The 27,727-nt window shown below is 63.4% G+C and overlaps 2 protein-coding genes across 2 annotated transcripts in view; one reads left to right on the forward strand and one right to left on the reverse strand.

The window, feature by feature from the left end:
- The window catches only part of ATP4A (ATPase H+/K+ transporting subunit alpha), a 36,019-nt gene extending 17,579 nt beyond the window's left edge, over positions 1 to 18,440 (forward strand). The window contains exons 4-25 of the mRNA XM_075018687.1: positions 2,678 to 2,785; positions 3,084 to 3,143; positions 4,339 to 4,542; positions 5,423 to 5,536; positions 5,623 to 5,757; positions 5,864 to 5,981; positions 6,420 to 6,688; positions 7,038 to 7,236; positions 7,328 to 7,437; positions 7,871 to 8,005; positions 9,110 to 9,290; positions 10,496 to 10,665; positions 11,352 to 11,488; positions 11,594 to 11,744; positions 12,396 to 12,564; positions 12,640 to 12,794; positions 13,824 to 13,947; positions 15,115 to 15,260; positions 15,349 to 15,482; positions 16,959 to 17,060; positions 18,111 to 18,202; positions 18,308 to 18,440. Of these exons, the coding sequence (XP_074874788.1) occupies positions 2,690 to 2,785; positions 3,084 to 3,143; positions 4,339 to 4,542; positions 5,423 to 5,536; positions 5,623 to 5,757; positions 5,864 to 5,981; positions 6,420 to 6,688; positions 7,038 to 7,236; positions 7,328 to 7,437; positions 7,871 to 8,005; positions 9,110 to 9,290; positions 10,496 to 10,665; positions 11,352 to 11,488; positions 11,594 to 11,744; positions 12,396 to 12,564; positions 12,640 to 12,794; positions 13,824 to 13,947; positions 15,115 to 15,260; positions 15,349 to 15,482; positions 16,959 to 17,060; positions 18,111 to 18,202; positions 18,308 to 18,336 (3,030 nt within the window). The 5' untranslated portion in view covers positions 2,678 to 2,689 and the 3' untranslated portion in view covers positions 18,337 to 18,440. The remainder of the gene's footprint in view (positions 1 to 2,677; positions 2,786 to 3,083; positions 3,144 to 4,338; positions 4,543 to 5,422; positions 5,537 to 5,622; positions 5,758 to 5,863; positions 5,982 to 6,419; positions 6,689 to 7,037; positions 7,237 to 7,327; positions 7,438 to 7,870; positions 8,006 to 9,109; positions 9,291 to 10,495; positions 10,666 to 11,351; positions 11,489 to 11,593; positions 11,745 to 12,395; positions 12,565 to 12,639; positions 12,795 to 13,823; positions 13,948 to 15,114; positions 15,261 to 15,348; positions 15,483 to 16,958; positions 17,061 to 18,110; positions 18,203 to 18,307) is intronic.
- A 1,915-nt stretch (positions 18,441 to 20,355) lies between these two features.
- TMEM147 (transmembrane protein 147) lies at positions 20,356 to 26,672 on the reverse strand. The gene is made up of 6 exons (XM_075018790.1): positions 26,552 to 26,672; positions 25,360 to 25,425; positions 24,349 to 24,485; positions 22,565 to 22,649; positions 21,321 to 21,442; positions 20,356 to 20,502 (listed from the first exon to the last, which is right to left on the reverse strand). Exons 2-6 carry the CDS (start codon positions 25,423 to 25,425, stop codon positions 20,382 to 20,384), a joined length of 531 nt encoding a protein of 176 aa, XP_074874891.1. The 5' UTR covers positions 26,552 to 26,672; the 3' UTR covers positions 20,356 to 20,381.
- Positions 26,673 to 27,727: the final 1,055 nt, after the last annotated feature.

The following is a 27,727-nucleotide window of genomic DNA, read 5'->3' on the forward strand; positions in this document are numbered from 1 at the left end:
CCATGGACCTCCTACCCTGAAGGGACCCAGGCGTCCAGATCCCACCACCCCATAGACACCCCAAAGGGACCCAGGCGTCTGAGTCCCACCACCCAAGGGGACCCACCACCCAAAAGATCCCACCACCCATAGACCTCCTACCCCAAAGGCACCCAAGCGTCCGAGTCCCACCACCCCATGGTCCCCCTACCCCAAAAAGACCCAGGCATCCGGACCAATCCCGTCTCACCTGACAACCCCCCCCCCCCCTCTTCTCCAAGTTGAGGTCAAAGGCTGGAGGACCCCAAACGTCCCGACGGGTCTTGTGCGATGGACCCGGGCGTCCGGGGCGGGTCACGCCATCCTACCACCACCGCCCCCCCCATATCCACCCGCAAAGCTTACTGGGAACACCTGGGTCCCCATGGGGTTGGTGGTGGGCAGAGCAAAGCATCATGGGAGCCCGGATGCTTGGGTTCCCCTTTTTTTTTTTTTTTTTTTTTGGGGGGGGGGGGGGGGAAGGCGTGACGAGCACCTGGGTTCACCCAACCAAAACCAGGGTGACGCCGTGGGGCCCCGAAAACCCGCGTCCCCTCCAAGGGCGACGGTGGTTATGGGGTACAGCGGAGCATGATGGGAAGTCCCGGACCTTTTTTTGGGTTGTTTTGGGGTGGGGTGTTTTTTTTTGGGGGGGGGTGGCGGTGCCAGGATGCCTGGTTACACCCCCCCCCCCCCCAGCAGTAGCTAAGCTTAGAGCAAAGCATGATGGGAGCTCGGACGCGTGGGTCCCCAAAAACATCCCCCCCCCCCCATTACACCCTCCCACACGCAGCTCATGGGGACGAGCCCGATAAGTTATCGGTAATTAATCATTAACGAGCGGCAAAAGGGGACCCAGGCGTCTGGGGCCTCCCCTCCCCCGCAATTGATAAGCCAGAACCTGATAAGCGTTGGGGGGGGGGGGGGGGAACAGCATCAAGGGCGCTGTGGGTTTGGGGGGGGGGGGCGTTTGGGACCCCCCCCCCCACTGTGTGACTCAGTTTTTGGGGGGGGGGGGACCCAGGTGTTTCGGGGGACCCAGGTGTCCCCCCAAGACCCCCCCCGGTTGTCCTGGTTCCCCTCCAAAAAGGGAGGGGGGTGTCCCCACCCCCACCCCACCCCCCCCATCACCCCCCCAAGGAGGGACCCAGGCGTCCCGGCGAGGTCACCTTGGGGCGGTTCCCCAAGGTGGGTTATAAGGGGAGGTGGGGAGAGGACTGGGAGGCACTGGGAGGGACTGGGAGCTGCCGGGAGCTGCCATGGGGAAGGAGGTGAGGGGAGAGGTGGAGAAGGCGGAGGGATGGAGGGATGGAGAAATGGAGAAATGGGGGGATGGAGGGATGGAGGGATGGAGAAATGGAGAAATGGAGAAGTGGGGGGATGGAGAAATGGAGAAATGGAGGGATGGAGAGATGGAGAGATGGAGAAATGGAGAAATGGAGGGATGGAAAAATGGAGAAATGGAGAGACGGACAAATGGAGAAATGGAGAGACGGACAAATGGAGAAATGGAGAGACGGACAAATGGAGAAATGGAGAAATGGAGGGATGGAGGAGAGATGGAGGAGGGATGGAAAGACAGAGGAGAGATGGAGGGATGGAAGGATGGTGGGATGGAGAAATGGAGAAATGGAGGAATGGAGAGATGGAGAAATGGAGAAATGGAGGGATGGAGGGATGGAGGTATGGAGGGATGGAGAGATGGAGGAGGATTGGAGGGATGGAGAAATGGAGAAATGGAGAGATGGAGAGATGGAGAAATGGAGGGATGGACAAATGGAGAAATGGAGAGACGGAGGGATGGAGAGATGGAGGAGGGTTGGAGGGATGGAGAAATTGAGAGATGGAGAAATGGAGAGATGGAGGAGGGATGGAGAGAGGGAGAAATGGAGGGATGGAGGAATGGAGAGATGGAAGAATGGAGAAATGGAGAGGTGGAGGGATGGAGGAGAGATGGAGGGATGGAGAGATGGAGAAATGTAGAGGTGGAAGGATGGAGGAGGATTGGAGGGATGGAGAAATGGAGAAATGGAGAAATGGAGGAATGGAGAGATGGAGAAATGGAGAAATGGAGGGATGGACAAATGGAGAGATGGAGGAGGGATGAAGAGATGGAGAAATGGAGAGATGGAGAGATGGAGGGATGGAGAGATGGAGGAGGGTTGGAGGGATGGAGAAAAGGAGAGATGGAGGGATGGAGAGAGGGAGGAATGGAGGGATGGAGGAATGGAGAGATGGAAGAATGGAGAAATGGAGAGGTGGAGGGATGGAGGAGAGATGGAGGGATGGAGAGAGGAATGAAGGGCTGGACCGAAGGAGGGATGGAGGAGGTATGGAGGGATGGACGGAGGGAGAGATGGACAGAAGGATGGAGGGAAGGGTGGAGGAATGGAGGGGTGGACGGGGGGACAGACGGGGGGACAGAGAGAAGGCTGGAGGAAGGGGCGGAGGGGCAGCAGGAGGGAGGGAGGGACGGACAGAAGGAGGGAGGGGTGGACAGAAGGCTGGACGGAGGGATGGAGCAATGGAGGGACAGACAGATGGACACGTGGACAGAAGGTCTCACGAGGTGAAGGGAAAGATGGAGGTGGGAGGCATGGACGGACGGACGAAGGGACCCGCCCCCAGCTGACCCTTGACCCTTGACTTCTGCCTCCAGGAGAGCTATGAGATGGGGCCACGGGGCAAGGCCCCGCCCCCGGCGAAAAAGGGCCGTGGCCGCCGCAAGCAGGAGAAACTGGAAGACATGAAGAAGGAGATGGATGTGGTATGGGGGGGGGGGACGGGGGGGGGGGGCGGGACTGGGAGGGACTGGGGGGGTCAATGGGGGGGCACTGGGAGGTCAACTGAGGGAGTGGGGAGCTCGTCAAGGGTCAATGGAGGCAACTGGGACGGTCAGTGGGGGACTGGGAGGGTCAATGGGGAGGACTGGGGGGGTCAAGAGGGGGACTGGGAAGGTCGGTAGGGCACTGGGAGGGGCTGGGAGGGCACTGGGCTATACTGGGGGGCACTGCGAGGGTCAGGGGTCGGGGGTCAGGGGCCAGTGCTGAGGCAGGTGCCCCCAGGATGACCACAAGCTTGACGTGAACGACCTGGAGCTCAAGTACAGCACCAGCATCACCAAGGTGGGTGACCCCTGACCTCTGACCCCGGCCAACCCCCACAGCTCCCAGCACCATGACCCTCAACCCCATTGACCTCTGTTGACCCATGGCCCCACCAATCACGTTGACCCCAATCAACCTCGTTGACCCCTTGTGACCCATCAACCCCATTGGCCCCACCAACCCCATCGACCCCATCAATCCCACCAACCCCATTGACCCCAGGGGTCAATGCCGTGACCCCTGTCAACCCCATTGACCCCACCAACCCCATTGACCCCATTGACCCCAGGGGTCAACGTTGTGACCTCTGTCAACCCCATTGGCCCCACCAACACCACTGACCCCATTGACCCCAGGGGTCAACGTTGTGACCTCTGTCAACCCCATTGGCCCCACCAACACCACTGACCTCATCAATCCCACCAACCCCATTGACCCCAGGGGTCAACACCGTGACCTCTGTCAACCCCGTTGACCCCACCAACCCCATTGACACCACCAACCCCATTGACCTCATCAATCCCACCAACCCCATTGACCCCAGGGGTCAACGCCATGACCCCTGTCAACCCCATTGACCCCACCAACCCCATTGACCCCAGTCACCTCCATGACCCCCAACACCCCCGTTGACCCCACCAACCCCGTTGACCCCAGTCACCTCCATGACCCCCAACACCCCCGTTGACCCCACCGACCCCGTTGACCCCAGTCACCTCCATGACCCCCAACACCCCCGTTGACCCCACCAACCCTGTTGACCCCAGTCACCTCCATGACCCCCAACACCCCCGTTGACCCCACCAACCCCGTTGACCCCAGTCACCTCCATGACCCCCAACACCCCCGTTGACCCCACCAACCCCGTTGACCCCAGTCACCTCCATGACCCCCAACACCCCCGTTGACCCCACCAACACCGTTGACCCCAGTCACCTCCATGACCCCCAACACCTCCATTGACCCCACCAACCCCGTTGACCCCAGTCACCTCCATGACCCCCAACACCCCCATTGACCCCACCGACCCCGTTGACCCCAGTCACCTCCATGACCCCCAACACCCCCGTTGACCCCACCAACCCCGTTGACCCCAGTCACCTCCATGACCCCCAACACCCCCGTTGACCCCACCAACCCCGTTGACCCCAGTCACCTCCATGACCCCCACCAACCCCGTTGACCCCCCCATTGACCCCATCGACCCCGGCAGGGCCTGGTAGAAGCGGTGGCAGCCGAGCGGCTGCTGCGGGATGGTCCCAACGAGCTCCGCCCCCCGCGGGGGACCCCCGAGTGCGTCAAGTTTGGGCGGCAGCTGGCCGGGGGTCTCCAGTGCCTGATGTGGGTGGCGGCGGCCATTTGCCTCATCGCCTACGGCGTGCAGGAGGGGGAAGGTGACCGCGGCAGCTCCGACAACGTACGTTGGACACCTGGGTCCATCTGTGGTGGGGGGAAGATGCCCTGGGGGGAACATCTGGGTACATCTAGGAGGGAACATCTGGGTCTATCTCGGGGGGAACATCTGGGTCCATCTAGGAGGGAATATCTGGGTCCATCTAGGAGGGAATATCTGGGTCCAACTCAGGGGGAACATCTGGGTCCATCTAGGAGGGAATATCTGGGTCCAACTCGGGGGGAACATCTGGGCCCATCTCGGGGGAACATCTGGGTCCATCTCGGGGGGAACATCTGGGTCCATCTAGGAGGGAATATCTGTGTCCATCTAGGAGGGAATATCTGGGTCCAACTCAGGGGGAACATCTGGGTCCATCTAGGAGGGAATATCTGGGTCCAACTCGGGGGGAACATCTGGGTCCATCTCGGGGGGAACATCTGGGTCCATCTTGGGGGGAACGCATGGGTCCATGGGTTGAGGAACCCCTGGGTCCATCTTGGGGAAGATCTGGATTGGAGAACCTCTGGGTTCATATCTATGGCCATGTCGGGAGGAACGTCTGGGTCCATCTGGGGGAACATCTGGGTCCATCTGGGGGAATATCTGGGTCCATCTGGGCAAACATCTGGGTTCATCTGGGCTGGGGACACTTAGGTCCATGTGGGGGAACGTATGGGTCCATCTTGGGGTGGGGGAACACCTAGGTCCATCTGGAGAACATCTGGGGTGTACCTGGAAGCCAGGAACGCTCAGGAGGGGAGAACTTGTGGGGCTTGGAAGGGGGATCTGGATGTCTAGGACCCTTGGGGGGGAAGAAGGACACCTGGGTCCCCTTGGATGGGGGTACCCGGATTCCCTGCGTCCCCACTGCCGTGGGCCTGATCCTGTCCCTTCCCACCAGCTGTACCTCGCCATCGCCCTCATCGCCGTCGTCGTCGTCACCGGCTGCTTCGGCTACTACCAGGAGTTCAAGAGCACCAACATCATCGCCAGCTTCAAGAACCTCGTCCCTCAGGTGGGGCCACCAGGACACCAGGGTCCCTTCCCTATCCGGATACCTGGGTTCCCACCCGGACACCTGGATTGTCCTGTGACTTCCAGCAAGCCACGGTGATCCGGGAAGGAGACAAACTACAGATCAACGCCAATGAGTTGGTGGTCGGTGACCTGGTGGAGATCAAAGGAGGCGACCGAGTCCCTGCAGACATCCGCATCATCTCAGCCCAGGGTTGCAAGGTGGGTCCGGACGTCTGGGTCCCTTTTTGGGGAGGGGGGGGTGACCAGGTTGAGTTTGTGTCCTCACGTGTCAGGCTGAGACGTGTCCTCCCACCACCACCTCCAGGTGGACAACTCATCGTTGACGGGGGAGTCGGAGCCCCAGACGCGGTCACCCGAGTGCACCCATGACTCGCCCTTGGAGACCCGCAACATCGCCTTCTTCTCCACCATGTGCCTAGAAGGTGCGTCCCACCCGGATGCCTGGGTCCAACCCGGACATCTGGGTCCCACCCGGACACCCGGGTCCAACCCGGACACCTGGGTCCAACCCGGACATCTGGGTCCCACCCGGACATCTGGGTTCCACCTGGACACCCGGGTCCAACCCGGACATCTGGGTCCAACCTGGACACCCAGGTCCAACCTGGACACCTGGGTCCAACCCGGACATCTGGGTCCCACCCGGACACCCGGGTCCAACCTGGACACCCGGGTCCAAACTGGACATCTGGGTCCAACCTGGACATCTGGGTCCAACCTGGACACCCGGGTCCCACCTGGACATCTGGGTCCCACCCGGACACCCGGGTCCAACCTGGACATCTGGGTCCAACCCAGACATCTGGGTCCCACCCGGACACCCAAATCCCTTAAACCACCCGGATATCTGGGTCCTATAGGGACGGCCATGGGGTTGGTGATCAACACGGGCGACCGGACCATCATCGGGCGCATCGCCAGCTTGGCCTCGGGGGTGGAGAACGAGAAGACCCCCATCGCCATCGAGATCGAGCACTTCGTCGACATCATCGCCGGCCTCGCCATCTTCTTCGGTGCCACCTTCTTCGTGGTGGCCATGGTCATCGGCTACACCTTCCTCCGTGCCATGGTCTTCTTCATGGCCATCGTCGTGGCCTACGTCCCCGAGGGGCTGCTGGCCACTGTCACGGTATGGTTTGAGGCATCACGGGGGTTGGAGCCGTAGAGCTGTGGGTCCCACCACAAAGCATGGGTGCTACGGGAGACTTGAGGGTCTTCATGGGGGTCACCTGGGACTCTTGAGGGTCTTTGTGGGATCACCTGGGACTCTTGAGGGTCTTCATGGGATCACCTGGGACTCTTGAGGGTCTTCATGGGTCCACCACAACCCAGGGTTCTGGTTGTCCCTACGGGTTACCACGGGCATCAACTGCTTTCCTGGAGGTCCCCGTGGCTCCAAGGCCACCACGGGAGGTCCCATGGGTGCCCTAGGGCTTCCCAGCATTCCCCAGGGTGCTGAGGGACTTGCGCGCCTCCAGGTTTGCCTCTCGCTGACGGCGAAGAGGCTGGCGAGGAAGAACTGCGTGGTGAAGAACCTGGAGGCGGTGGAGACCTTGGGTTCCACCTCGGTCATCTGCTCCGACAAGACGGGGACCCTCACCCAAAACCGGATGACGGTGGCCCATCTCTGGTTCGACAACCAGATCCATACGGCCGACACCACCGAGGACCAATCGGGTGAGCCGCGTGCCCGGGTCCACCCCCCACCACCATCTCCACACCCCCCCCGAGATGACCCCCCCCACCCCAACCTCTACGTCCCACCTAGGTCAGAGCTTCGACCAATCGTCGGAGACGTGGACCATGCTGAGCCGCGTCGTCACCCTCTGCAATAGGGCCCAGTTCAAGCCGGGGCAGGACAACGTCCCCGTGGCCAAGGTGGGACACGTATAGGGTCCTATAGGAGACCTATAGGGGGCTGGGAGGGCTGTATAGGGACCCTATATGGGGCTGGAAGGGGCATCTAGGGACCTTCTGTGGGGCTTGGGAGAGCATGTAGGGACCCTCTGTGGGGCTTTATATGGGGTTGGGAGAAGTGTAGAGGGACCAGGACTCCTATAGGGGCACTATATGGGGCTGGGAGGGGCATATAGCAGCCGGGATGCCTATAGGGGCTGGAAATGTCATATAGATGCCTATAGGAGCCCCATATGGGGCTGAAAGGGGAACACAAGGACCCCCATAGGCGCCCTATATAGGGCTCGGAAAGGCATATAGGGGCCAAGACCTCCCCCATAGGTGCCCTACATAGGGATATGGGTCCCTTATGCCCCTGCCCAAGCCCCACCCGCTTAAGCCCCGCCCCTTGCAGCGTGAGGTCATCGGCGACGCTTCGGAGACGGCGCTGCTGAAGTTCGCCGAGGTGACGGTGGGGTCGGTGTCGGAGGCGCGGGGACGGTTCCCCAAGGTGGCCGAGTTGCCCTTCAACTCCACCAACAAGTTCCAGGTGAGGGGGGACCCAAGAATCCGGGATGGGGACACCCAAGGATCCGGGCGGGGGGCCCAAATATCTGGGATGGGGTCAAGAGGGGACCCAGGTGCCCGGGAAGGGGACCCAGATATCTGGGATGGGGTCAGGAGGAGTCCCAGATATCTGGGATGGGGTTCAGGACGGGACCCAGGTGTCCAGGAAGGGGACATGGATATCTGGGATGGGGTCAGGATGGGACCCAGGTGTCCAGGAAGGGGACCCAGATATCTGGGATGGGGTCAGGAGAGGTCCCAAATATCTGGGACGGGTTCAGGTGGGGACCCAGGTATCCGGAAAGGGGACGCGGATATCTGGGATGGGTTCAGGAGGGCACCCAGGTGTTCAGGAGGGGGACCCAGATATCTGGGATGGGGTCAGGAGGGCACCCAGGTGTCTGGGAAGGGGACCCAAATATCTGGGATGGGGTCAGGAGGGGACCAGTCATCTGGGAAGGGGACCCAGATATCTGGGATGGGGTTCAGGAGGGGACCCAGGTGTCCAGGAAGGGGACCCAGATATCTGGAATGGGGTCAGGAGGAGTCCCAGATATCTGGGATGGGGTTCGGGATGGGGTTCAGGATGGGACCCAGGTGTCCGGGAAGGGGACATGGATATCTGGGATGGGGTCAGGAGAGGTCCCAGATATCTGGGAAGGGGACCCAGATATCTGGGACGGGGTCAGGAGGGCACCCAGGTGACCAGGAAGGGGACCCAGATATCTGGGATGGGGTTCAGGAGGGGACCCAGGTGTCCAGGAAGGGGACCCAGATATCTGGGATGGGGTCAGGAGGAGTCCCAGATATCTGGGATGGGGTTCGGGATGGGGTTCAGGATGGGACCCAGGTGTCCGGGAAGGGGACATGGATATCTGGGATGGGGTCAGGAGAGGTCCCAGATATCTGGGTCCCCTTCCCAGATATCTGGGATGGGGTCAGGAGGGCACCCAGGTGACCAGGAAGGGGACCCAGATATCTGGGATGGGGTTCAGGAGGGCACCCAGGTGTCCGGGAAGGGGACCCAGATCTCCAGGATGGACCCAAGCATCCAGGTGGGAACTCGGGCATCCGTGTCCCTCGACAGCTCTCGGTCCACGAGGCGGGAGAGCGGCAACTCCTGGTGCTGAAAGGTGCCCCCGAGCGGGTGCTGGAACGGTGCAGCACGGTGCTGCTGAAGGGACAGGAGCTGGCCCTGGACGCCCAATGGCGAGAAGCCTTCGAGGGGGCCTACGCCGAGCTGGGGGGGCGCGGGGAGAGGGTCTTGGGTGAGTGGGGGGGAGGGGGGGATGGCGGGGAGAATGGGGATGGGGGGGACACGTGGGGATGGGGGGACACCATGGGGAGATGGGGACATAGGGATGGGGGGCCATCATGAGGAGATGGTGGGACATCGGGGAAAGGGGGTTGGGGGGACGTGGGGATGGGGGACATCATGGGGAGATGGGGATGGGGGACGTCATGGGGAGATGGGGATGGGGGACATCATGGGGAGATGGGGGAAATGGGGTTGGGGGGACGTGGGGATGGGGGACATCATGGGGAGATGGTGGGACATGGGGTTGGGGGGGACATGGGGATGGGGAGACATCGGGATGGGGGGGACATCATGGGGAGATGGTGGGACATGGGGTTGAGGGGGACATGGGGATGGGGGACATTGGGATGGGGGGGACATCATGGGGAGATGGTGGGACATGGGGTTGGGGGGGACATGGGGATGGGGGACGTCATGGGGAGATGGGGGAAAATGGGGGAAATGGGTTTGGGGAGGACATGGGGATGGGGGACATCATGGGGAGATGGGGTTGGGGGACGTCATGGGGAGATGGGGACGTGGGGATGGGGGACATCATGGGGAGATGGGGTTGGGGGGGACATGGGGATGGGGGGGACATCATGGGGAGATGGTGGGACATGGGGTTGGGGGGACATGGGGATGGGGGACATCATGGGGAGATGGGGACGTGGGGATGGGGGACATCATGGGGAGATGGTGGGACATGGGGTTGGGGGGGACATGGGGATGGGGGGACGTCATGGGGAGATGGGGACATGGGGATGGGGGACATCATGGGGAGATGGGGTTGGGGGGGACATGGGGACGGGGGGCCATCATGGGGAGATGATGGGAAATGGGGTTGAGGGGGACACGGGGATGGGGGACATCATGGGGACATGGGGTTGGGGGGGACGTGGGGATGGGGGGACACCATGGGGAGATGGGGATGGGGGGACGTCATAGGGAGATGGGGGGGAAATGGGGTTGGGGGGAGATGATAGGGAGATGGAGGACATGGAGGAGAGGGGGGGACATGGGGGGGACGCGGGTACATGGAGGGGGGACACGGAAAAGTGCGGGGACATGGGATGGAGGACACGTGCGCAGGAGGGTGGCACGTGCACCGCCCCCATGCGCTCGGGTCCCAACGTCACCCCGTGTGTGTCCCCCCCCGTCCTTGTCCCTCCCAAGGGTTCTGCGCCCGCTGGCTGCCGGCGGGGACGGTGGCAGCGGGGACGGACCCCGAGTCGCTGCCGGAGGTGGCCGTGGGACTTTGCTTCGCCGGGCTGGTGTCCATGATTGATCCACCCAGGGCCACCGTCCCCCAGGCCGTGCTCAAGTGTCGTACGGCCGGGATCAGGGTAGGGGACGTGGAGGACGTGGAAGGACGTGGGGGGGACGTGGGGATGGGGGGACATCAGGGACGTGGAGGGGCAGGGAGGGACGTGGGGATGGGGGGACATCAAGGACGTGGAGGGGCATGGGGGGACATCAGGGACGTGGAAAGACGTGGCGATGGAGGGACATCAAGGACATGGAAAAACATGGAGAGGCATGGAGACAAGGTGGACATGGGGATTGGGAGGGACGTAGAGATGGGGGGACATCAAGGACATGGAGAGACACGGAGGGACAGAGGGTTGGGGGAACATCAAGGACATGGAAGGACGTGGAAGGACATGGGGATCAGGAGGGACACAGGGATGGTGGGACATCAAGAACATGGAAGAACATGGAGAGACATGGGGACAGATGGACATGGGGATTGGAAGGGACATAGAGATGGGGGGACATCAAGGACATGGAAGGACATGGGGTTGGGGGGACATCAAGGACATGGAAGGACATGGGGATCAGGAGGGACACGGGGATGGTGGGACATCAAGAACATGGAAGAACATGGAGAGACATGAGGACAGAAGGTGGACATGGGGATTGGAAGGGACGTAGAGATGGGGGAACATCAAGGACATGGAGGGACATGGGGATGGTGGGACATCAAGAACATGGAAGAACATGGAGACACATGAGGACGTGATGTCCCCAGGTGATCATGGTGACCGGAGACCACCCCATCACGGCCAAGGCCATCGCGGCGGCCGTCGGCATCATCTCCGAGGGCAGCGAGACCCCCGAGGAGGTGGCAGCTCGTCTACGCGTGCCCCTTGAGCAAGTGGACCCCAGGTGGGACTCGGGTGTCCGAGAGGGGACCCAGATGTCCTGGAGGGACCCAGGTGTCCTGGTGGGGGGTGACCCAGATGTCCGGTCGTGTGTCCGTCCCCCCCCCAGGCAGGCACGGGCGCGGGTGGTGACGGGAGCGGAGCTGGCGTCCATGACACCGGAAGCTCTGGAGGTTCTTCTACGCGCCCACCCCGAGATGGTCTTCGCCCGGACGTCGCCGCAGCAGAAACTCGTCATCGTGGAGAGCTGCCAGCGGCTGGTGGGGACCTTCGGGACGTTGGGGGGACATTGGAGGGACACGGGGACATTGGGGGGGGACACGGGCATGGCCCAAAGCCACCACCAGTCCTGGTGGGAAGGGGTCACTGGGGACACTGGAATGACCAGAGAGGTGCCCTCAGCGTCCTTGTCCTCAGGGTGCCATCACGTTGGCGATGGGGATGGTCCCCATGTCCTCAAGGTGCCACCATGATGGACATGGTGATGGTCCTCAACCCTCACTTCTCCACTCCCCATGTCCTCAAGGTGCCACCATGATGGACATGGGGATGGTCCCTGTCCCCATCTCCCTGGTCCCTCTGTCCCCAAGGTACCACCATGATGGACATGGTGATGGTCCCTGTCTCCATCTCCCTGGTCCCTCGGTCCCCAAGGTGCCACCATGATGGACATGGTGATGGTCCTCAACCCTCACTTCTCCACTCCCCATGTCCTCAAGGTGCCACCATGATGGACATGGTGATGGTCCCTGTCACCATCTCCCTGGTCCCTCGGTCCCCAAGGTGCCACCATGATGGACATGGTGATGGTCCCTGTCCCCATCTCTTTGGTCCCTCTGTCCCCAAGGTGCCACCTTGATGGACATGGGGATGGTCCTCAACCCTCACTTCTCCCGTCCCGATGTCCCCAGGGCGCCATCGTGGCGGTGACGGGGGACGGGGTGAACGACTCCCCGGCGCTGAAGAAGGCCGACATCGGGGTGGCCATGGGCATCGCCGGCTCCGACGCCGCCAAGAACGCGGCCGACATGATCCTCCTCGATGACAACTTCGCCTCCATCGTCACCGGCGTGGAGCAAGGTGGGGCTGGGGACACCGGGGGGTGGGTGCCGTGAGGTGACACCGCCCCGGTGACGCCGTCCCCACCCTTCCCAGGCCGCTTGATCTTTGACAACCTGAAGAAGTCCATCGCCTACACCTTGACCAAGAACATCCCCGAGTTGACCCCCTACCTCATCTACATCACGGCCAGCGTCCCCCTGCCCTTGGGCTGCATCACCATCCTCTTCATCGAGCTCTGCACCGACATCGTGAGTGCCCGGGGTCCCCCCACCCGGATGCCAGGGTGTCCCCCCCCCACCCCCCACTGGGGTCCATCAACCAGTCGTTGAGGTTCCTCACCCAGGAGCCGGGGTTCTTCGTAAGGATTTGGGGGTTCTTCATATGGATTTGGGGATTCTTCATAAGGATTTGGGGATTCTTCATATTGATTTGGGGTTTCTTCCTATGGATTTGGGGTTTCTTCCTATGGATGTTGGGGTTCTTCACCCAAGTATCTGGGTGCCTCACCCAGACACCGGGGTCCTTCCCGGATGCCGGGGTCTCCCACCCGGGTGCCTTGGGTCCGTCCCGGACACCTGGGTCCTCCACCCCAACACCTTGAGTCCTTCACCCCAACACCCTGAGTTCTTCACCCTGACATCTTGAGTCCTTCACCCCAACACCTTGAGTCCTTCACCCCGACACCTTGAGTCCTTCACCCTGACACTTGAGTTCTTCACCCCGACACTTGAGTTCTTCACCCCAACACCCTGAGTCCTTCACCCCGACACCTTGAGTCCTTCACCCCAACACCCTGAGTCCTCTACCCCAACATCCTGAGTCCTCCACCCCGACACCTTGAGTCCTTCACCCCAAGACCTTGGTCCTTCACCCCAACACCCTGAGTTCTTCACCCCAACACCCTGAGTCCTTCACCCTGACACCTTGAGTCCTTCACCCTGACACCTTGAGTCCTCCACCCCAACACCTTGAGTCCTTCACCCTGACACCTTGAGTCCTCCACCCCAACACCTTGAGTCCTTCACCCCAGCATCTTGAGTCCTTCACCCCAACACCTTGAGTCCTTCACCCCGACACCTTGAGTCCTTCACCCTGACCTTGGTCCTTCACCCAGACACTTGGGTCCTTCACCCCGACACCTTGAGTCCTTCACCACGACAGTTGGGTCCTTCACCCCAAGGGTCGGGTCCCTCTCCCAAATACCAGCGTCTCCCAACGGGATGCAAGGGGTCCCTCCCGGACACCTGGGTCCCTCACCCAAAAACCCGGGTCCACAGTTCCCCTCGGTCTCCTTGGCCTATGAGAGGGCAGAGAGCGACATCATGCACCTGAAGCCCCGCAACCCTCGACGCGACCGATTGGTCAACGAACCTTTGGCGGCTTATTCCTACTTCCAGATCGGTACGATCCGGATAACGGGCGTTTTTTTCCGGAACTGAGGGAAGGGTCCGGACACCAGGGTGCAGCTAGGAGAGGGGACGAGTGGGTTGTGGCCAAGGTTTGGGTGGGGGGAGAACGGTTGGGTCCCCAAGGGATGGGGGTGGTCCTGGATGGTCCACCTTGGGTGGGTAGAGGGGGGGTCTGGCTGGTCTAGATGTTGGGATGGCCTGGATTCCTGGGTGCATGGACACGGGGGTGCCCGGCTGCCCGGATGCCTTGGGTGCCCAGATGTTGGGTCCCTGGACACCCAAGTCCCTGGACATCTGGGTCCATGGACATCTGGGTCCATGGGTGCCCAGTTCCCTGGATACCCAAGTCCCTGGACATCTGGGTCCCTGGATGCCCGGATTCCTGGGTCCCTTGACACCCAGGTCCCTTGACAACAAGGTCCCTGGACACCCACGTCCCTGGACATCCAGGTTCCTGGACATCTGGGTCCATGGGTGCCGGGTTCCCTGGACACCCAAGTCCCTGGACATCTGGGTCCATGGATTCCTGGATTCCTGGGTCCCTGGACACCCAGGTCCCTGGACATCTGGGTGCCCAGACACCCAAGTCCCTGGACATCTTGGGCCCCTGGGTGCCTGCACATCTGGTTCCCTGGACACCCAAGTCCCTGGAAATCTGGGTCCATGGGTGCCCGGATTCCTGGACACCCAGGTCCCTGGACATCTGGGTCCATGGGTCCCTGGGCACCCAGGTCCCTGGACATCTGGGTGCCCGGACACCCAAGTCCCTGGACATCTGGGTCCATGGACACCCGGATTCCTGGAGACCCAAGTCCCTGGACATCTGGGTCCCTGGATGCCCGGATTCCTGGGTCCCTTGACACCCAGGTCCCTTGACACCAAGGTCCCTGGACATCTGGGTCCCTGGACATCTGGGCCACTGGGTGCCCAGTTCTCTGGACATCTGGGTGCCCGGCCACCCGTGTCCCTTGGTCCTTGTGTCCCTGGACACCCAAACATCTGGCTCCCCGAGTCCCAGGACACCCAGATACCGGGGTGCCCAGGACACGCGTGTCCCCAGACACCGGGGTCCCTACGTCTTCGTGACACCTGGGTCCACGGGTGCCCGGACCCCTGGGTCCCCACCTAACTCTGCCATCCCACCCACCCACCCCGGTAGGTGCCATCCAGTCCTTCGCCGGCTTCACCGACTACTTCGTGGCGATGGCGCAGGAGGGTTGGTGGCCTCTGCTCTGCTTGGGGCTGCGCCCGCGCTGGGAGGACACCCACGAGCAGGAGCTGCAGGACAGCTACGGCCAGCAGTGGGTACGTACCACCCCTAGAGACCCCTATAGGCCCCTATACGTCCCCCTCGCTGACCTATACGTCCCGTTTTGACGCCCCCCCACCGTAGACCTTCGAGCAGCGCCGCTACCAGCAGTACACCTGCTACACCGTCTTCTTCATCAGCATCGAGATGTGCCAGATCGCCGACGTCCTCATCCGCAAGACCCGACGTCTCTCCCTCTTCCAGCAGGGCCTCTTCCGGTGCCTATAGGGGCTCTGCCAGTGCCTACGGGGTCTATAGGGGCTCTGCCAGTGCCTGTGGGAGCTATGGGGCTCTTCTGGGGGTCTATGGGGTCTATAGGGGCTCTGCCAGTGCCTGTGGGACCTAGCAGGCTCATTTGGGAGCTATGGGGCTCTTCTGGGGTCTATGGGGTCTATAGGGGCTCTGCCAGTGCCTGTGGGAGCTAGCAGGCTCTTCTGGGGGTCTCTGGGGTCTATAGGGGCTCTGCCAGTGCCTGTGGGAGCTAGCAGGCTCATTTGGGAGCTATGGGGCTCTTCTGGGGTCTATAGGGGCTTTGCCAGTGCCTACGGGGTCTATAGGGGCTCTTCCAGTGCCTGTGGGAGCTATGGGGCTCTTCTGGGGGTCTCTGGGGTCTACAGGGGCTCCTCCAGTGCCTGTGGGATCTAGCAGGCTCATTTGGGAGCTATGGGGCTCTTCTGGGGTCTATGGGGTCTATAGGGGCTCTTCCAGTGCCTACGGGGTCTATAGGGGCTCTTCCGGTGCCTGTGGGAGCTATGGGGCTCTTCTGGGGGTCTATGGGGTCTATAGGGGCTCCTCCAGTGCCTGTGGGATCTAGCAGGCTCATTTGGGAGCTATGGGGCTCTTCTGGGGGTCTCTGGGGTCTATAGGGGCTCTGCCAGTGCCTATGGGGTCTATAGGGGCTCTTCCAGTGCCTGTGGGAGCTAGCGGGCTCTTCTGGGGGTCTATGGGGTCTGTAGGGGCTCTGCCAGTGCCTGTGGGATCTAGCAGGCTCATTTGGGAGCTATGGGGCTCTTCTGGGGTCTATAGGGGCTCTGCCAGTGCCTACGGGGTCTATAGGGGCTTTTCCAGTGCCTGTGGGATCTAGCAGGCTCATTTGGGAGCTATGGGGCTCTTCTGGGGTCTCTGGGGTCTCTAGGGGCTCTTCCAGTGCCTACGGGGTCTATAGGGGCTCTTCCGGTGCCTGTGGGAGCTATGGGGCTCTTCTGGGGGTCTATGGGGTCTATAGGGGCTCCTCCAGTTCCTGTGGGAGCTATGGGGCTCTTCTGGGGGTCTCTGGGGTCTATAGGGGCTCTGCCAGTGCCTGTGGGATCTAGCAGGCTCATTTGGGAGCTATGGGGCTCTTCTGGGGTCTATGGGGTCTATAGGGGCTCTGCCAGTGCCTGTGGGAGCTATGGGGCTCTTCTGGGGGTCTATGGGCTCTATAGGGGCTCTTCCAGTTCCTGTGGGAGCTAGCGGGTTCTTGTGGTGCCTATGGGGGTCTACAGGGGCTGTTCTGGTGCCTATAGGGTCTATAGGGGCTGTTCCGGTGCCTACGGGGTCTATAGGGGCTCTTCCAGTGCCTGTGGGAGCTATGGGGCTCTTCTGGGGGTCTATGGGGTCTATAGGAGCTCTGCTATGTGCCTGTGGGGCACTATAGGAGCCCGCGGGGTGCTGTAGGTGCCCTCGGAGGGGCTATAGGGGCTCGTCTCCCGCAGGAACCGGATCCTGGTGATCGCCATCGTGTTCCAGGTGTCCATCGGCTGCTTCCTCTGCTACTGCCCCGGGATGCCCAACGTCTTCAACTTCATGCCCATCCGGTGGGTTCCATGGCTGCGGCCACTTCCCGGAAATCTGGGTCCCCTTCCCGGATATCTGGGTCCCCTTCCCGGATATCTGGAGCCCCTTCCTGGATATCTGGGTCCCCTTCCCGGATATCTGGGGTCCCTTCCCGGGTATCTGGGGTCCCTTCCCGGATATCTGGGTCCCCTTCCCGGACACCTGGGTCTCTTCCTGACCCCTTCCCAGATATCTGGGGCCCCTTTCCTGGATATCCGGGTCCCCTTCCTGGACACCTGGGTCTCTTCCTGACCCCTTCCCAGATATCTGGGGCCCCTTTCCTGGATAACTGGGTCCCCTTCCCGGATATCTGGGTCCCCCCCGATCCCATCCCAGATATCCGGGTCCCCTTCCTGGACACCTTGGTCTCTTCCTGACCTCTTCCCAGATATCTGGGTCCCCTTCCCGGATATCTGGGTCCCATCCTGACCCCATCCCAGATATCTCAGTCCCCTTCCCAGACACCTGGGTCCCCTTCCCGGATATCCGGGTCCCCTTCCTGGACACCTGGGTCTCTTCCTGACCCCTTCCCGGATATCTGGGGCCCCTTCCCAGACACCTGGGTCCCCTTCCCGGATATCCGGGTCCCCTTCCTGGACACCTGGGTCTCTTCCTGACCCTTTCCTGGATATCTGGGTCCCCTTCCCGGATATCTGGGGTCCCTTCCCGGATATCTGGGATTCCCTTCCTGGATATCTGGGATTCCCTTCCCGGAAATCTGGGGCCCCTTCCCGGATATCTGGGATCCCTTCCTGGATATCTGGGGTCCCTTCCTGGATATCTGGATTCCCTTCCCGGATATCTGGGCCCCCCAGACCCCATCCCAGATATCTGGAGCCCCTTCCTGGATATCTGGGTCCCCTTCCTGGATATCTGGGTCCCTTCCTGACCCCATCCCGGATTCCTGTGTCCCCTTCCCAGATATCTAGGTCCCCTTCCCGGACCCCTAGGACCCCCCCCCCCCTCCCAAAACCTGGGTCCCCTGACCATGGGTGTCATTCCCCCCCCCACCCCCCCGCTTCCTCCTCCAGGTTCCAGTGGTGGTTCGTGCCGATGCCCTTCGGCCTCCTCATCCTCGTCTACGACGAGATCCGGAAATTGGGAGTGCGGAGACACCCGGGAAGTGAGTGGTTGGGTCCGGATCCCCTGCGTGTCGTCCCCCCCCCACGGAAAACTGGGGGTCTCGTCCCCCCCCTCACCCCTCTGTGTCTTTCTCCCCCCCCCCCAGGTTGGTGGGACCGAGAGCTCTACTACTGAGATGGAGACTGATGTGACCCCCCCCCCCGGATGCTTGGGGTCCCCCCCATTACCTGGGACCCCCCCCGGACACCTGGGTGCCCCCCCGGACACCTGGGACCCCCCCCCAGACACCTGGGTGCCCCCCCCCCCCCGATGGACACCTGGGTCCAATAAAGATCTCACAGTTTCTATAGGTGCCTTTATTAATTCGGGGGGGGGGGGGGGAGGGGGACAAGCAGCCTCAGGGGCCCCCCCAGACCCCTGGGACCCCCCCCAGACACTTGGGACCCCCCCAAACACCTGAGACGCCCCCCAGACCCCTTGACCCCCCCCCAGACACCTGGGACCCCCCCCCCGGATACCTGGGACCGCCCCAAACACCTGAGACCCCCCCCAGATGCTTGGGACCCCTCCCCAGACTCCTGGGTTACCCCCCCCAGACACTTGGGACACCCCCCTGGATGCCTTGAACCCCCCCCCATACTTCTGGGACCCCCCCAAACACCTGAGACCCCCCCCAGATGCTTGGGACCCCCCCCCAGACCCCTGGGACACCCCCCTGGATGACTTGACCCCCCCCCCCCCAGACTTCTGGGACCCCCCAACCACCTGAGGAACCCCACCCAGGTGCCTGAGACCCCCCCCAGACTCCTGAGACCCCCCCCAGACTTCTGGGACCCCCCCCCCGGATACCTGGGACCCCCCCAAACACCTGAGGCACACACCCCAGACGCCTGGGACCCCCCCCCCCAGACACCTGGGACCCCCCCCAGACTCCTGGGACACCCCCTCGAATACCTGGGACCCCCCCCAGACCCCTGGGACACCTCCCTGGATGCCTTGAACACCCCCCCAGACTTCTGGGACCCCCCCCAACCACCTGAGGACCCCCCCCCAGACACTTGAGACCCCCCCAGACTCCTGGGACCCCCCCCCCAGACTCTTGGGACACCCCCATGGATACCTGGGATCCCCCCCCAAACACCTGAGACCCCCCCCAGATGCTTGGGACCCCCCCCCAGACACCTGGGACCCCCCCAGACACTTGGGACACCCCCCTGGATGCCTTGAACCCCCCCCCAGACTTCTGGGACCCCCCCCGGATACCTGGGACCCCTCCCAAACACCTGAGACCCCCCCCGCCAGATGCCTAGAACCCCCCCCAGACCCCTGGGACAACCCCTGGATGCCTTGGACCCCCCCCCCCAGACTTCTGGGACCCCCCCAACCACCTGAGGACCCCCCCCCAGACACTTGAGACCCCCCCCAGACCCCTGGGACACCCACCTGGATGCCTTGACCCCCCCCCAGACTTCTGGGACCCCCCCAACCACCTGAGGACCCCCCACCCAGGTGCCTGAGACCCCCCCCAGACTCCTGAGAACCCCCCCAGACTTCTGGGACCCCCTCCCGGATACCTGGGACCCCCCCAAACACCTGAGGCACACACCCCAGACGCCTGGGACCCCTCCCCAGACAGCTGGGACCCCCCCCCCAGACTCCATGGACACCCCCCCGAATACCTGGGACCCCCCCCGACCCCTGGGTGTCCCCCCCCAGACACCTGGGACCCCCCCACAGACCCCTAGGACACCTCCCTGGATGCCTTGAACACCCCCCCAGACTTCTGGGACCCCCCCCAACCACCTGAGGACCCCCCCCCCAGACACTTGAGACCCCCCCCAGACTCCTGGGTCCCCCCCCAGACCCCTGGGACACCCCCCTGGATGCCTTGGACCCCCCCCAGACTCCTGGGACACCCCCCTGGATGCCTTGAAACCCCCCCCCCCCAGACTTCTGGGACCCCCCCAGACACCTGAGACCCCCCCAGACTCCTGGGACCCCCCCCAGACACTTGGGACACCCCCCTGGATGCCTCGGACCCCCCCCCAGACACCTGAGACCCCCCCAGACCCCTGGGACACCCCCCTGGATGCCTTGAACACCCCCCCCAGACCCCTGGGACCCCCCCCCAACCACCTGAGACCCCCCCCCCCAGCCCCCTGGGACCCCCCCCCGCAGCCAGCCGGGTCCCTATAGCTCCTATAGGCGCCTTTATTAATTTAAGGGGGGGGCAGGAGGGGGACGAGGAGCCGCAGAGCCCCCAGCCCCAAGGCGGCCGCCCCCAGGGCCCGCAGCCCCAGCGCCCCCCAGGGACCCAGCCCCAGCGCTTGCCCCGCCCACCTGTGGGGGGAAGAGGGCGGGGCTTCAGGGCGGGCACGCCCACGAGGGGGCGACGCCCACCCCGCCCACCACCCCACCCACCCCCCAGCACCCCCCCCACTAAGGGTCTATTCTTACAAGCCCCGCCCACGCCGCAAGCCACACCCACTCGTCTGGCAAAGCCACGCCCCCCCCGCTCGTGGGATCCGCCCCCAAGGCACCGAGGCCACACCCCCCGATCTTCAAGCCCCGCCCCCCCAAGCGCCTTCCCCTCAGGTTTGCAGTCTCCTGGAGGCCCCGCCCCTCTGCCGAGACCCCGCCCCTCTGCGGAGGCCCCGCCCCTCCGAGGAGACCCCGCCCCTCCCGGCCTAAAGCCCCTCCCAGCCGCTGGGCAACGCCCACCCACTCTAGCCCCGCCCACGTGGCTAAAGCCAGGAACCCAGTCCCCAAAGCCCCGCCCCATTAAGCCCCGCCCTTATCCAACAAGTCACGCCCCTATCGGGGAAGCCACACCCCTTCGGGAAAGCCACACCCCCCCTCCGGGAAAGCCCAGCAGCAACAGTGGCTGAAGCCCCACCTCCACCCCCAAAAGCCCCGCCCCAAGGCCCCACCCCAACAAGCCCCACCCACGCAGCCACGCCCTTCCCTAAGCCCCACCCACGCAGCCACACCCTTCCCTACGCCCCACCCACCCCGCCATAAAACCCCCCTTAGGCAGCAGCCGCAACCACTCCCCTCCCCCAAATCCCCCCCCATTTTGGGAGCCACACCCTCGGAAGCCCCGCCCACCCCGAAGCCACACCCTCTTACGCCCCGCCCACCCCCCAAGCCCCGCCTACCCGGTGAGGAAGCCCTCGTAGGCCGCGGCGGCCAGCAGCCCCCCCAGGGGCAGGCGCAGGCGGGGGGGCAGGTCGTGGCGCCCCGAAGCCCAGAGCAGCGCCGCCGCCGCCACGTGGCGCACCTGCGGGGGGGCAATTAGGCTAATTAACACCCCCGGGGCACTCACTCCCCCCAATTAACCCCCTCAGGGCAATTACTCCCCCCAATTAACCCCCCCGGGGCAGTTACTCCCCCCAATTAACCCCCTCGGGGCAGTTACTCCCCCCAATTAACCCCCCCGGGGCAGTTACTCCCCCCAATTAACAACCTCGGGGCAATTATCCTCCTAATTAACCCCCCCAGGGCACTTACTGCCCCCAGTTAACACCCCCCAGGGCAGTTACTCCCCCCAATTAACCCCCTCAGGGCAATTACTTCCCCCAATTAACCCCCTCAGGGCAATTATCCTCCTAATTAACAACCCCCAAAGCAGCGCCGCCGCCGCCGCCACATGATGCCCCAGCGGGGGGGCAGTTAGGCTAATTAACACACCCAGGGCACTTACTGCCCACAATTAACACCCCCGGGGCAATTATCCTCCTAATTAACCCCCCGGGCAGTTACTGCCCCCAATTAACACCCCCAGGGGAGTTACTCCCCCCAATTAACCCCCGGGGCAGTTACTCCCCCCAATTAACCCCCCCCCAGGGGCAGTTACTTCCCCCAATTAACCCCCCCAGGGCAATTATCCTCCTAATTAACAACCCCCAGGGCAGTTACTGCCCCCAGTTAACACCCCCAAAGGAATTTCTCCCACAATTTAACCCCCCCTGAGCAATTACCCCCCCAATTAACCACCCCAGGGCAATTATCCCCCCAATTAACCCCCCCAGGGCAATTACCGCTCCTCAGTTACCCCCCCAGCGCACTCAACCCCCCAATTCCCCCCCCCCCCAATTAACCCCCCGGGCAATTACCCCCTCAATTAACCCCCCCAAGGGCACTCAACCCCCTAATTACCCCCCCCAGACAATTATCCCCCTCAATTAACCCCCCCGGGCACTCAACCCCCCAATTCCCCCCCCAATTAACCCCCCCCAGGGCAATTACCCCCTCAATTACCCCCCCCCCAAGGCCACTCAACCCCCTAACTACCCCCCCAGTGCAATTATCCCCCCAATTACCCCCCCCAGGGCAATCACCCCCAAAATTAACACCCCCCCGGAGCAATCCCCCCCCCCCAGTTGCCCCCCCCCAGTCTCACCAGGCTGATGTTGGAGTCCAGCCCCATCTGCAGGTGGCGCCAGTCGAACTCCACCCCCCGCGCCCCCACCCACAGCGGGACGCACCTGCGGAACCACCCGCCTCGAGAATCGCCCCCACACCCTATAGATCCCGGACACCCCCCCCGCTGACCCCCCCGGGGTCCTATAGGTCCCTAAAGACTCCCCATTGCCCCCCCCAGGGTCCTATAGGGCCCTATAGGTCCCCAAAGACCCCCCCCGGGGTCCTATAGATCCCTAGAGACTCCCCATTGCCCCCCCCAGGGTCCTATAGGGCCCTATAGGTCCCCAAAGACCCCCCCAGGGTCCTACAGATCCCTAAAGACTCCCCATTGCCCCCCCCTTGGTCCTATAGGGCCCTACAGGTCGCCAAAGACCCCCCCCCAGGGTTCTACAGGCCCCTATAGGTCCCCAAAGACCCCCCCCAGGGTCCTATAGATCCCTAAAGACTCCCCATTGCCCCCCCCCAGGGTTCTACAGGCCCCTATAGGTCCCCAAAGACCCCCCCCAGGGTCCTATAAGTCCCTAAAGACTCCCCATTGCCCCCCCCAGGGTCCTATAGGGCCCTATAGGTCCCCAAAGACCCCCCCAGGTCCTACAGATCCCTAAAGACTCCCCATTGCCCCCCCTTGGTCCTATAGGGCCCTACAGGTCGCCAAAGACCCCCCCCAGGGGTTCTACAGGCCCCTATAGGTCCCCAAAGACCCCCCCCCGGGGTCCTATAGATCCCTAAAGACTCCCCATTGCCCCCCTCCAGGGTCCTATAAGCCCCTATAGATCCCCATTGCCCCCCCCCCCCCCCCGGGTCTAGAGGTCCCTAAAGACCCCCCATTGCCCCCCCCGGGTCCTATAGTCCCCTATAAATTTCCAAAGTCCCCCCCTCCTGGGTCCTAGAGCCCCCTCCAGGTCCCCAAAGCCCCCCCATTGCCCCCCCCAGGATTCTATAAGCCCCTATAGATCCCCATTGCCCCCCCCCAGGATCCTGAGATCCCTAAAGACCCCCCATTACCCCCCCAAAAGGCCCTATAAGCCCCTATAGAACCCCAAAGCCCCCCCCCCAGGTCCATAGCCCCCTCCATGTCCCCAAACCCCCCATTACCCCTATAGACCCCCCCAGCCCTTATAGATCCCTTCCAGCCCCCCCACCTCCAGCCCCCCACAACCCCCTGCAAGTCCCACAGCCCCCCCAGCCCCTAAACCCCCCCAGCCCCTCTAATGCCCCCACATTGCCCCCTATAGATCCCCATTGCCCCCCCCAGGATCCTAAAGATCCCTAAAGACCCCCCATTACCCCCCTCAGGGCCCTATAAGCCCCTATAGAACCCCAAAAGCCCCCCCCCCCCAGGGCCCTATAGCCCCCTCCAGGTCCCCAAAGCCCCCCCATTGCCCCCCCAGGATTCTATAAGCCCCTATAGATCCCCATTGCCCCCCCCCCAGGATCCTAGAGATCCCTAAAGACCCCCCATTACCCCCCCAAAGGCCCTATAAGCCCCTATAGAACCCAAAGCCCCCCCTCCAGGGTCCTATAGCCCCCCCTCCAGTCCCCATTGCCCCCCCCCCCCCCGGGCCCTATAGACCCCCCCCCCAGGCCCTTATAGATAGATCCCTTCCAGCCCCCCCAACCCCCTCCAAGTCCCCCAGCCCCCCCCAGCCCCTAAACCCCCTCCCAGCCCCCTTAAAACCCCCCAGCCCCCTTAACCCCCCCAGCCCTCTAACCCCCCCCCCCATCCCCTATAGCCCCCCCCCCCCGTCCCCTATAGCTCACCGGGAGGTGAGGAGCTCGGCGCTGGCCCAGCCCAGGGCGGCCACCAGGATGCGGAGCTCCCCCCGGCCCCCCCCCCGCCCCAGCGCCAACTGCAGCCCCCCCAGGTCGGCCACGTCCACCGTCGCCCGCAGGAACTCCTGGGGGGGGGGACACGACATTTATTTGGGGGGGGGGGACACATAAAAGGGGATGGGGGGGGCATAAAAGGGGATGGGGGGGCCATGGGGGGGCATTAAGGGGGATGGGGGGGCCATGGGGGGGCATTAAGGGGGATGGGGGGGCCATGGGGGGGTCATTAAGGGGGATGGGGGGGCATTAAGGGGGATGGGGGGGCCATGGGGGGGGTCATTAAGGGGGATGGGGGGCCATTAAGGGGGTGGGAGGGGGCATGGGGGGGCCATAAAAGGGGATGGGGGGTTATGGGGGGGCATAAAAGGGGATGGCGGGGCCACTGGGGGGGGCATTAAGGGGGATGGGGGGGCCATTAAGGGGGGTGGGGGGCATGGGGAGGCATAAAAGGGGATGGGGGGGCCATGGGGGGGTCATTAAGGGGGATGGGGGGCATTAAGGGGGATGGGGGGCCATGGGGGGGCCATTAAGGGGGTGGGGGGGGCATGGGGGGCCATAAAAGGGGATGGGGGGTTATGGGGGGGCATAAAAGGGGCATAAAAGGGGATGGGGGGGCCATGGGGGGGGCCATTAAGGGGGTGGGGGGCATAAAAGGGGATGGGGGGGCCATTAAGGGGGATGGGGGGGGCCATGGGGGGGGCTATTAAAGGGGATGGGGGGGCGGGGGGGCCATGGGGGGCTTAAAAGGGGATGGGGGGGCATGGGGGGTCATTAAGTGGGATGGGGGGCATAAAAGGGGATGGGGGGGCCATTAAGGGGGATGGGGGGGCCATGGGGGGGTCATAAAAGGGGATGGGGGGACAAAATGGGGGGGTGTCACCCCAAAGCCCCCTCGGGGCCCCCCCCCAACCCCTTCCCCCCCCCCCCCCCCGCAAAACTCACCCCCACCAGGTCGTACCCCCCCGACGACCCCTCCCACGTGGGGAAGAAAGTGGCCAAAAACAGCATCTGGGGGGGGGGAACACGACACCCATGTGTCTGTGACCCCCCCCCCCCAATATAGGGGACCCAAGGGTCCAGGACCCCCCCCAAATAGGGGACACAAGTGTTTGGGACCCCCCCCACCCATTTGGGACCCCCCCCACGCCCCCCATAGGGCACCCAGGTGTCTGGACCCCCCCCCAAATAGGGGACCAAGGTATTTAGGACCCCCCCACCCATTTATGACCCCCCCACCCATCTGGGACCCCCTTTACCCCCCCCAAATAGGGGACCCGGGCGTTTGGGACCCCCCCATAGGGGACCCGGGCGTTTGGGACCCCCCCACCCATTTAGGACGCCCCCCCCACCTATCTGGGACCCCCTTGACCCCCCCCAAATAGGGGACCCAGGTGTTTGGGACCCCCCCCACCCATTTGGGACCCCCCCCACGCCCCCCATAGGGCACCCAGGTGTCTGGGACCCCCCCCCCAAATAGGGGACCAAGGTATTTAGGACCCCCCCACACCCATTTAGGACCCCCCACACCCATCTGGGACCCCCTTTACCCCCCCCCCAAATAGGGGACCCGGGCGTTTGGGACCCCCCCACCCATTTAGGACCCCCTTGACCCCCACCCCAAAAAGGGGACCCAGGCATTTGGGACCCCCCCACCCATTTACGACCCCCCCCACACCTATCTGGGACCCCCTTGACCCCCCCCAAATAGGGGACCCAGGTGTTTGGGACCCCCCACACCCATTTGGGACCCCCCCCACGACCCCCATAGGGCACCCAGGTGTCTGGGACCCCCCCCACATAGGGGACCAAAGTATTTAGGACCCCCCCACACCCATTTAGGACCCCCCCCCACCCATCTGGGACCCCCTTTACCCCTCCCCCAAATAGGGGACCCGGGCGTTTGGGACCCCCCCACCCATTTAGGACCCCCCTTACCCCCCCCCAAATAGGGGACCCACCCATTTAGGACCCCCCCCACCCATTTGGGACCCCCTTTACCCCCCCCAAATAGGGGACCCAGGCATTTAGGACCCCCCCACCCATTTAGGACCCCCCTTATCCCCCCCCCCCCCAAATAGGGGACCCGGGTGTCTGGGACCCCCCCCCAAAAAAAAATAGGGGACCCAGGCCCCACCTTTCCCAGTTGCACCAGTACGTAGGTGGCCCCCGCCTGAACGCAGCGCCAGAAAGCGCTGTACTCTGACCTGCGACCAGTGCGACCAGTCCCTCCCAGTATCCCCCAGTATCCCCCCCACCCCTCCCAGTATCCCTCAGTACCCACCAGTAACCCCCCCACACCCCTCCCAGTATCCACCAGTAACCCCGGCACCCCGTAGGATCCTTCCCTGCCTCTCCCAGTATCCCCAGTAACCCCCCCCCCTCCTCCCAGTCTCCCCCAGTAACCCCCCCCACTCCTCCCAGTATCCCTCAGTATCCCCCAGTAATCCCAGTAGCGCCCAGTAACACCCCCCCAGTATCCCCCAGTAACCCCGCACCCCTCCCAGTATCCCCCAGTAACCCATAGTATCCTGCTCTACCCCTCCCAGTATCCCCCAGACCCTCTCCCAGTATCCCCCAGTGTCCCCCAAAACCCTTCCGAGTCCAACGTAGTGCTCCCAGTTACTCCCAGTTTCCCCCAGTAACCCCCCTGCCCCTCCCAGTATCCCCCAGTGCCCCCCACACCCCCTCCTAGACCCTTCCCGCTCCCTCCCAGCGCTCCCAGTTCCCCTCTCAAGCCTTCCCAGTGCTCCCAGTTCCCCTCCCAGTGCCTCCCATACCCCCTCCCACTCCTTCCCACTCCCTCCCAGTGCTCCCAGTGCCCCCTCAGGCCCTCCCAGTGCTCCCAGTCCCCCTCCCAGTCCTTCCCACTCCCTCCCAGTACTCCCAGTCTTTCCCACTCCTTCCCAGCCCCCTCCCTTTCAGGGCCTCCCAGTACTCCCAGTCCCCCTCCCAGTACTCCCAGTCTTTCCCACTCCTTCCCAGCCTCCCCCCTCCAGGCCCTCCCAGCGCTCCCAGTCCCCCTCCCAGCACTCCCAGTCCTTCCCACTCCCTCCCAGTGCTCCCAGTTCCCCCCTCAAGCCCTCCCAGTGCTCCCAGTCCCCTTCCCATCGCTCCCAGTCCCCCTCCCAGTACTCCCAGTCTTTCCCACTCCTTCCCAGCCTCCCCCCTCCAGGCCCTCCCAGCGCTCCCAGTCCCCCTCCCAGCACTCCCAGTCCTTCCCACTCCCTCCCAGTACTCCCAGTTTTTCCCTCTCCTTCCCAGTTCCCCCCCTTCAGTCCATCCCAGTGCTCCCAGTCCCCCTCCCAGTCCT

Source organism: Buteo buteo, chromosome 31 (assembly GCF_964188355.1).
Source record: "Buteo buteo chromosome 31, bButBut1.hap1.1, whole genome shotgun sequence".
Classification (NCBI taxonomy): Eukaryota; Metazoa; Chordata; class Aves; order Accipitriformes; family Accipitridae; genus Buteo; species Buteo buteo.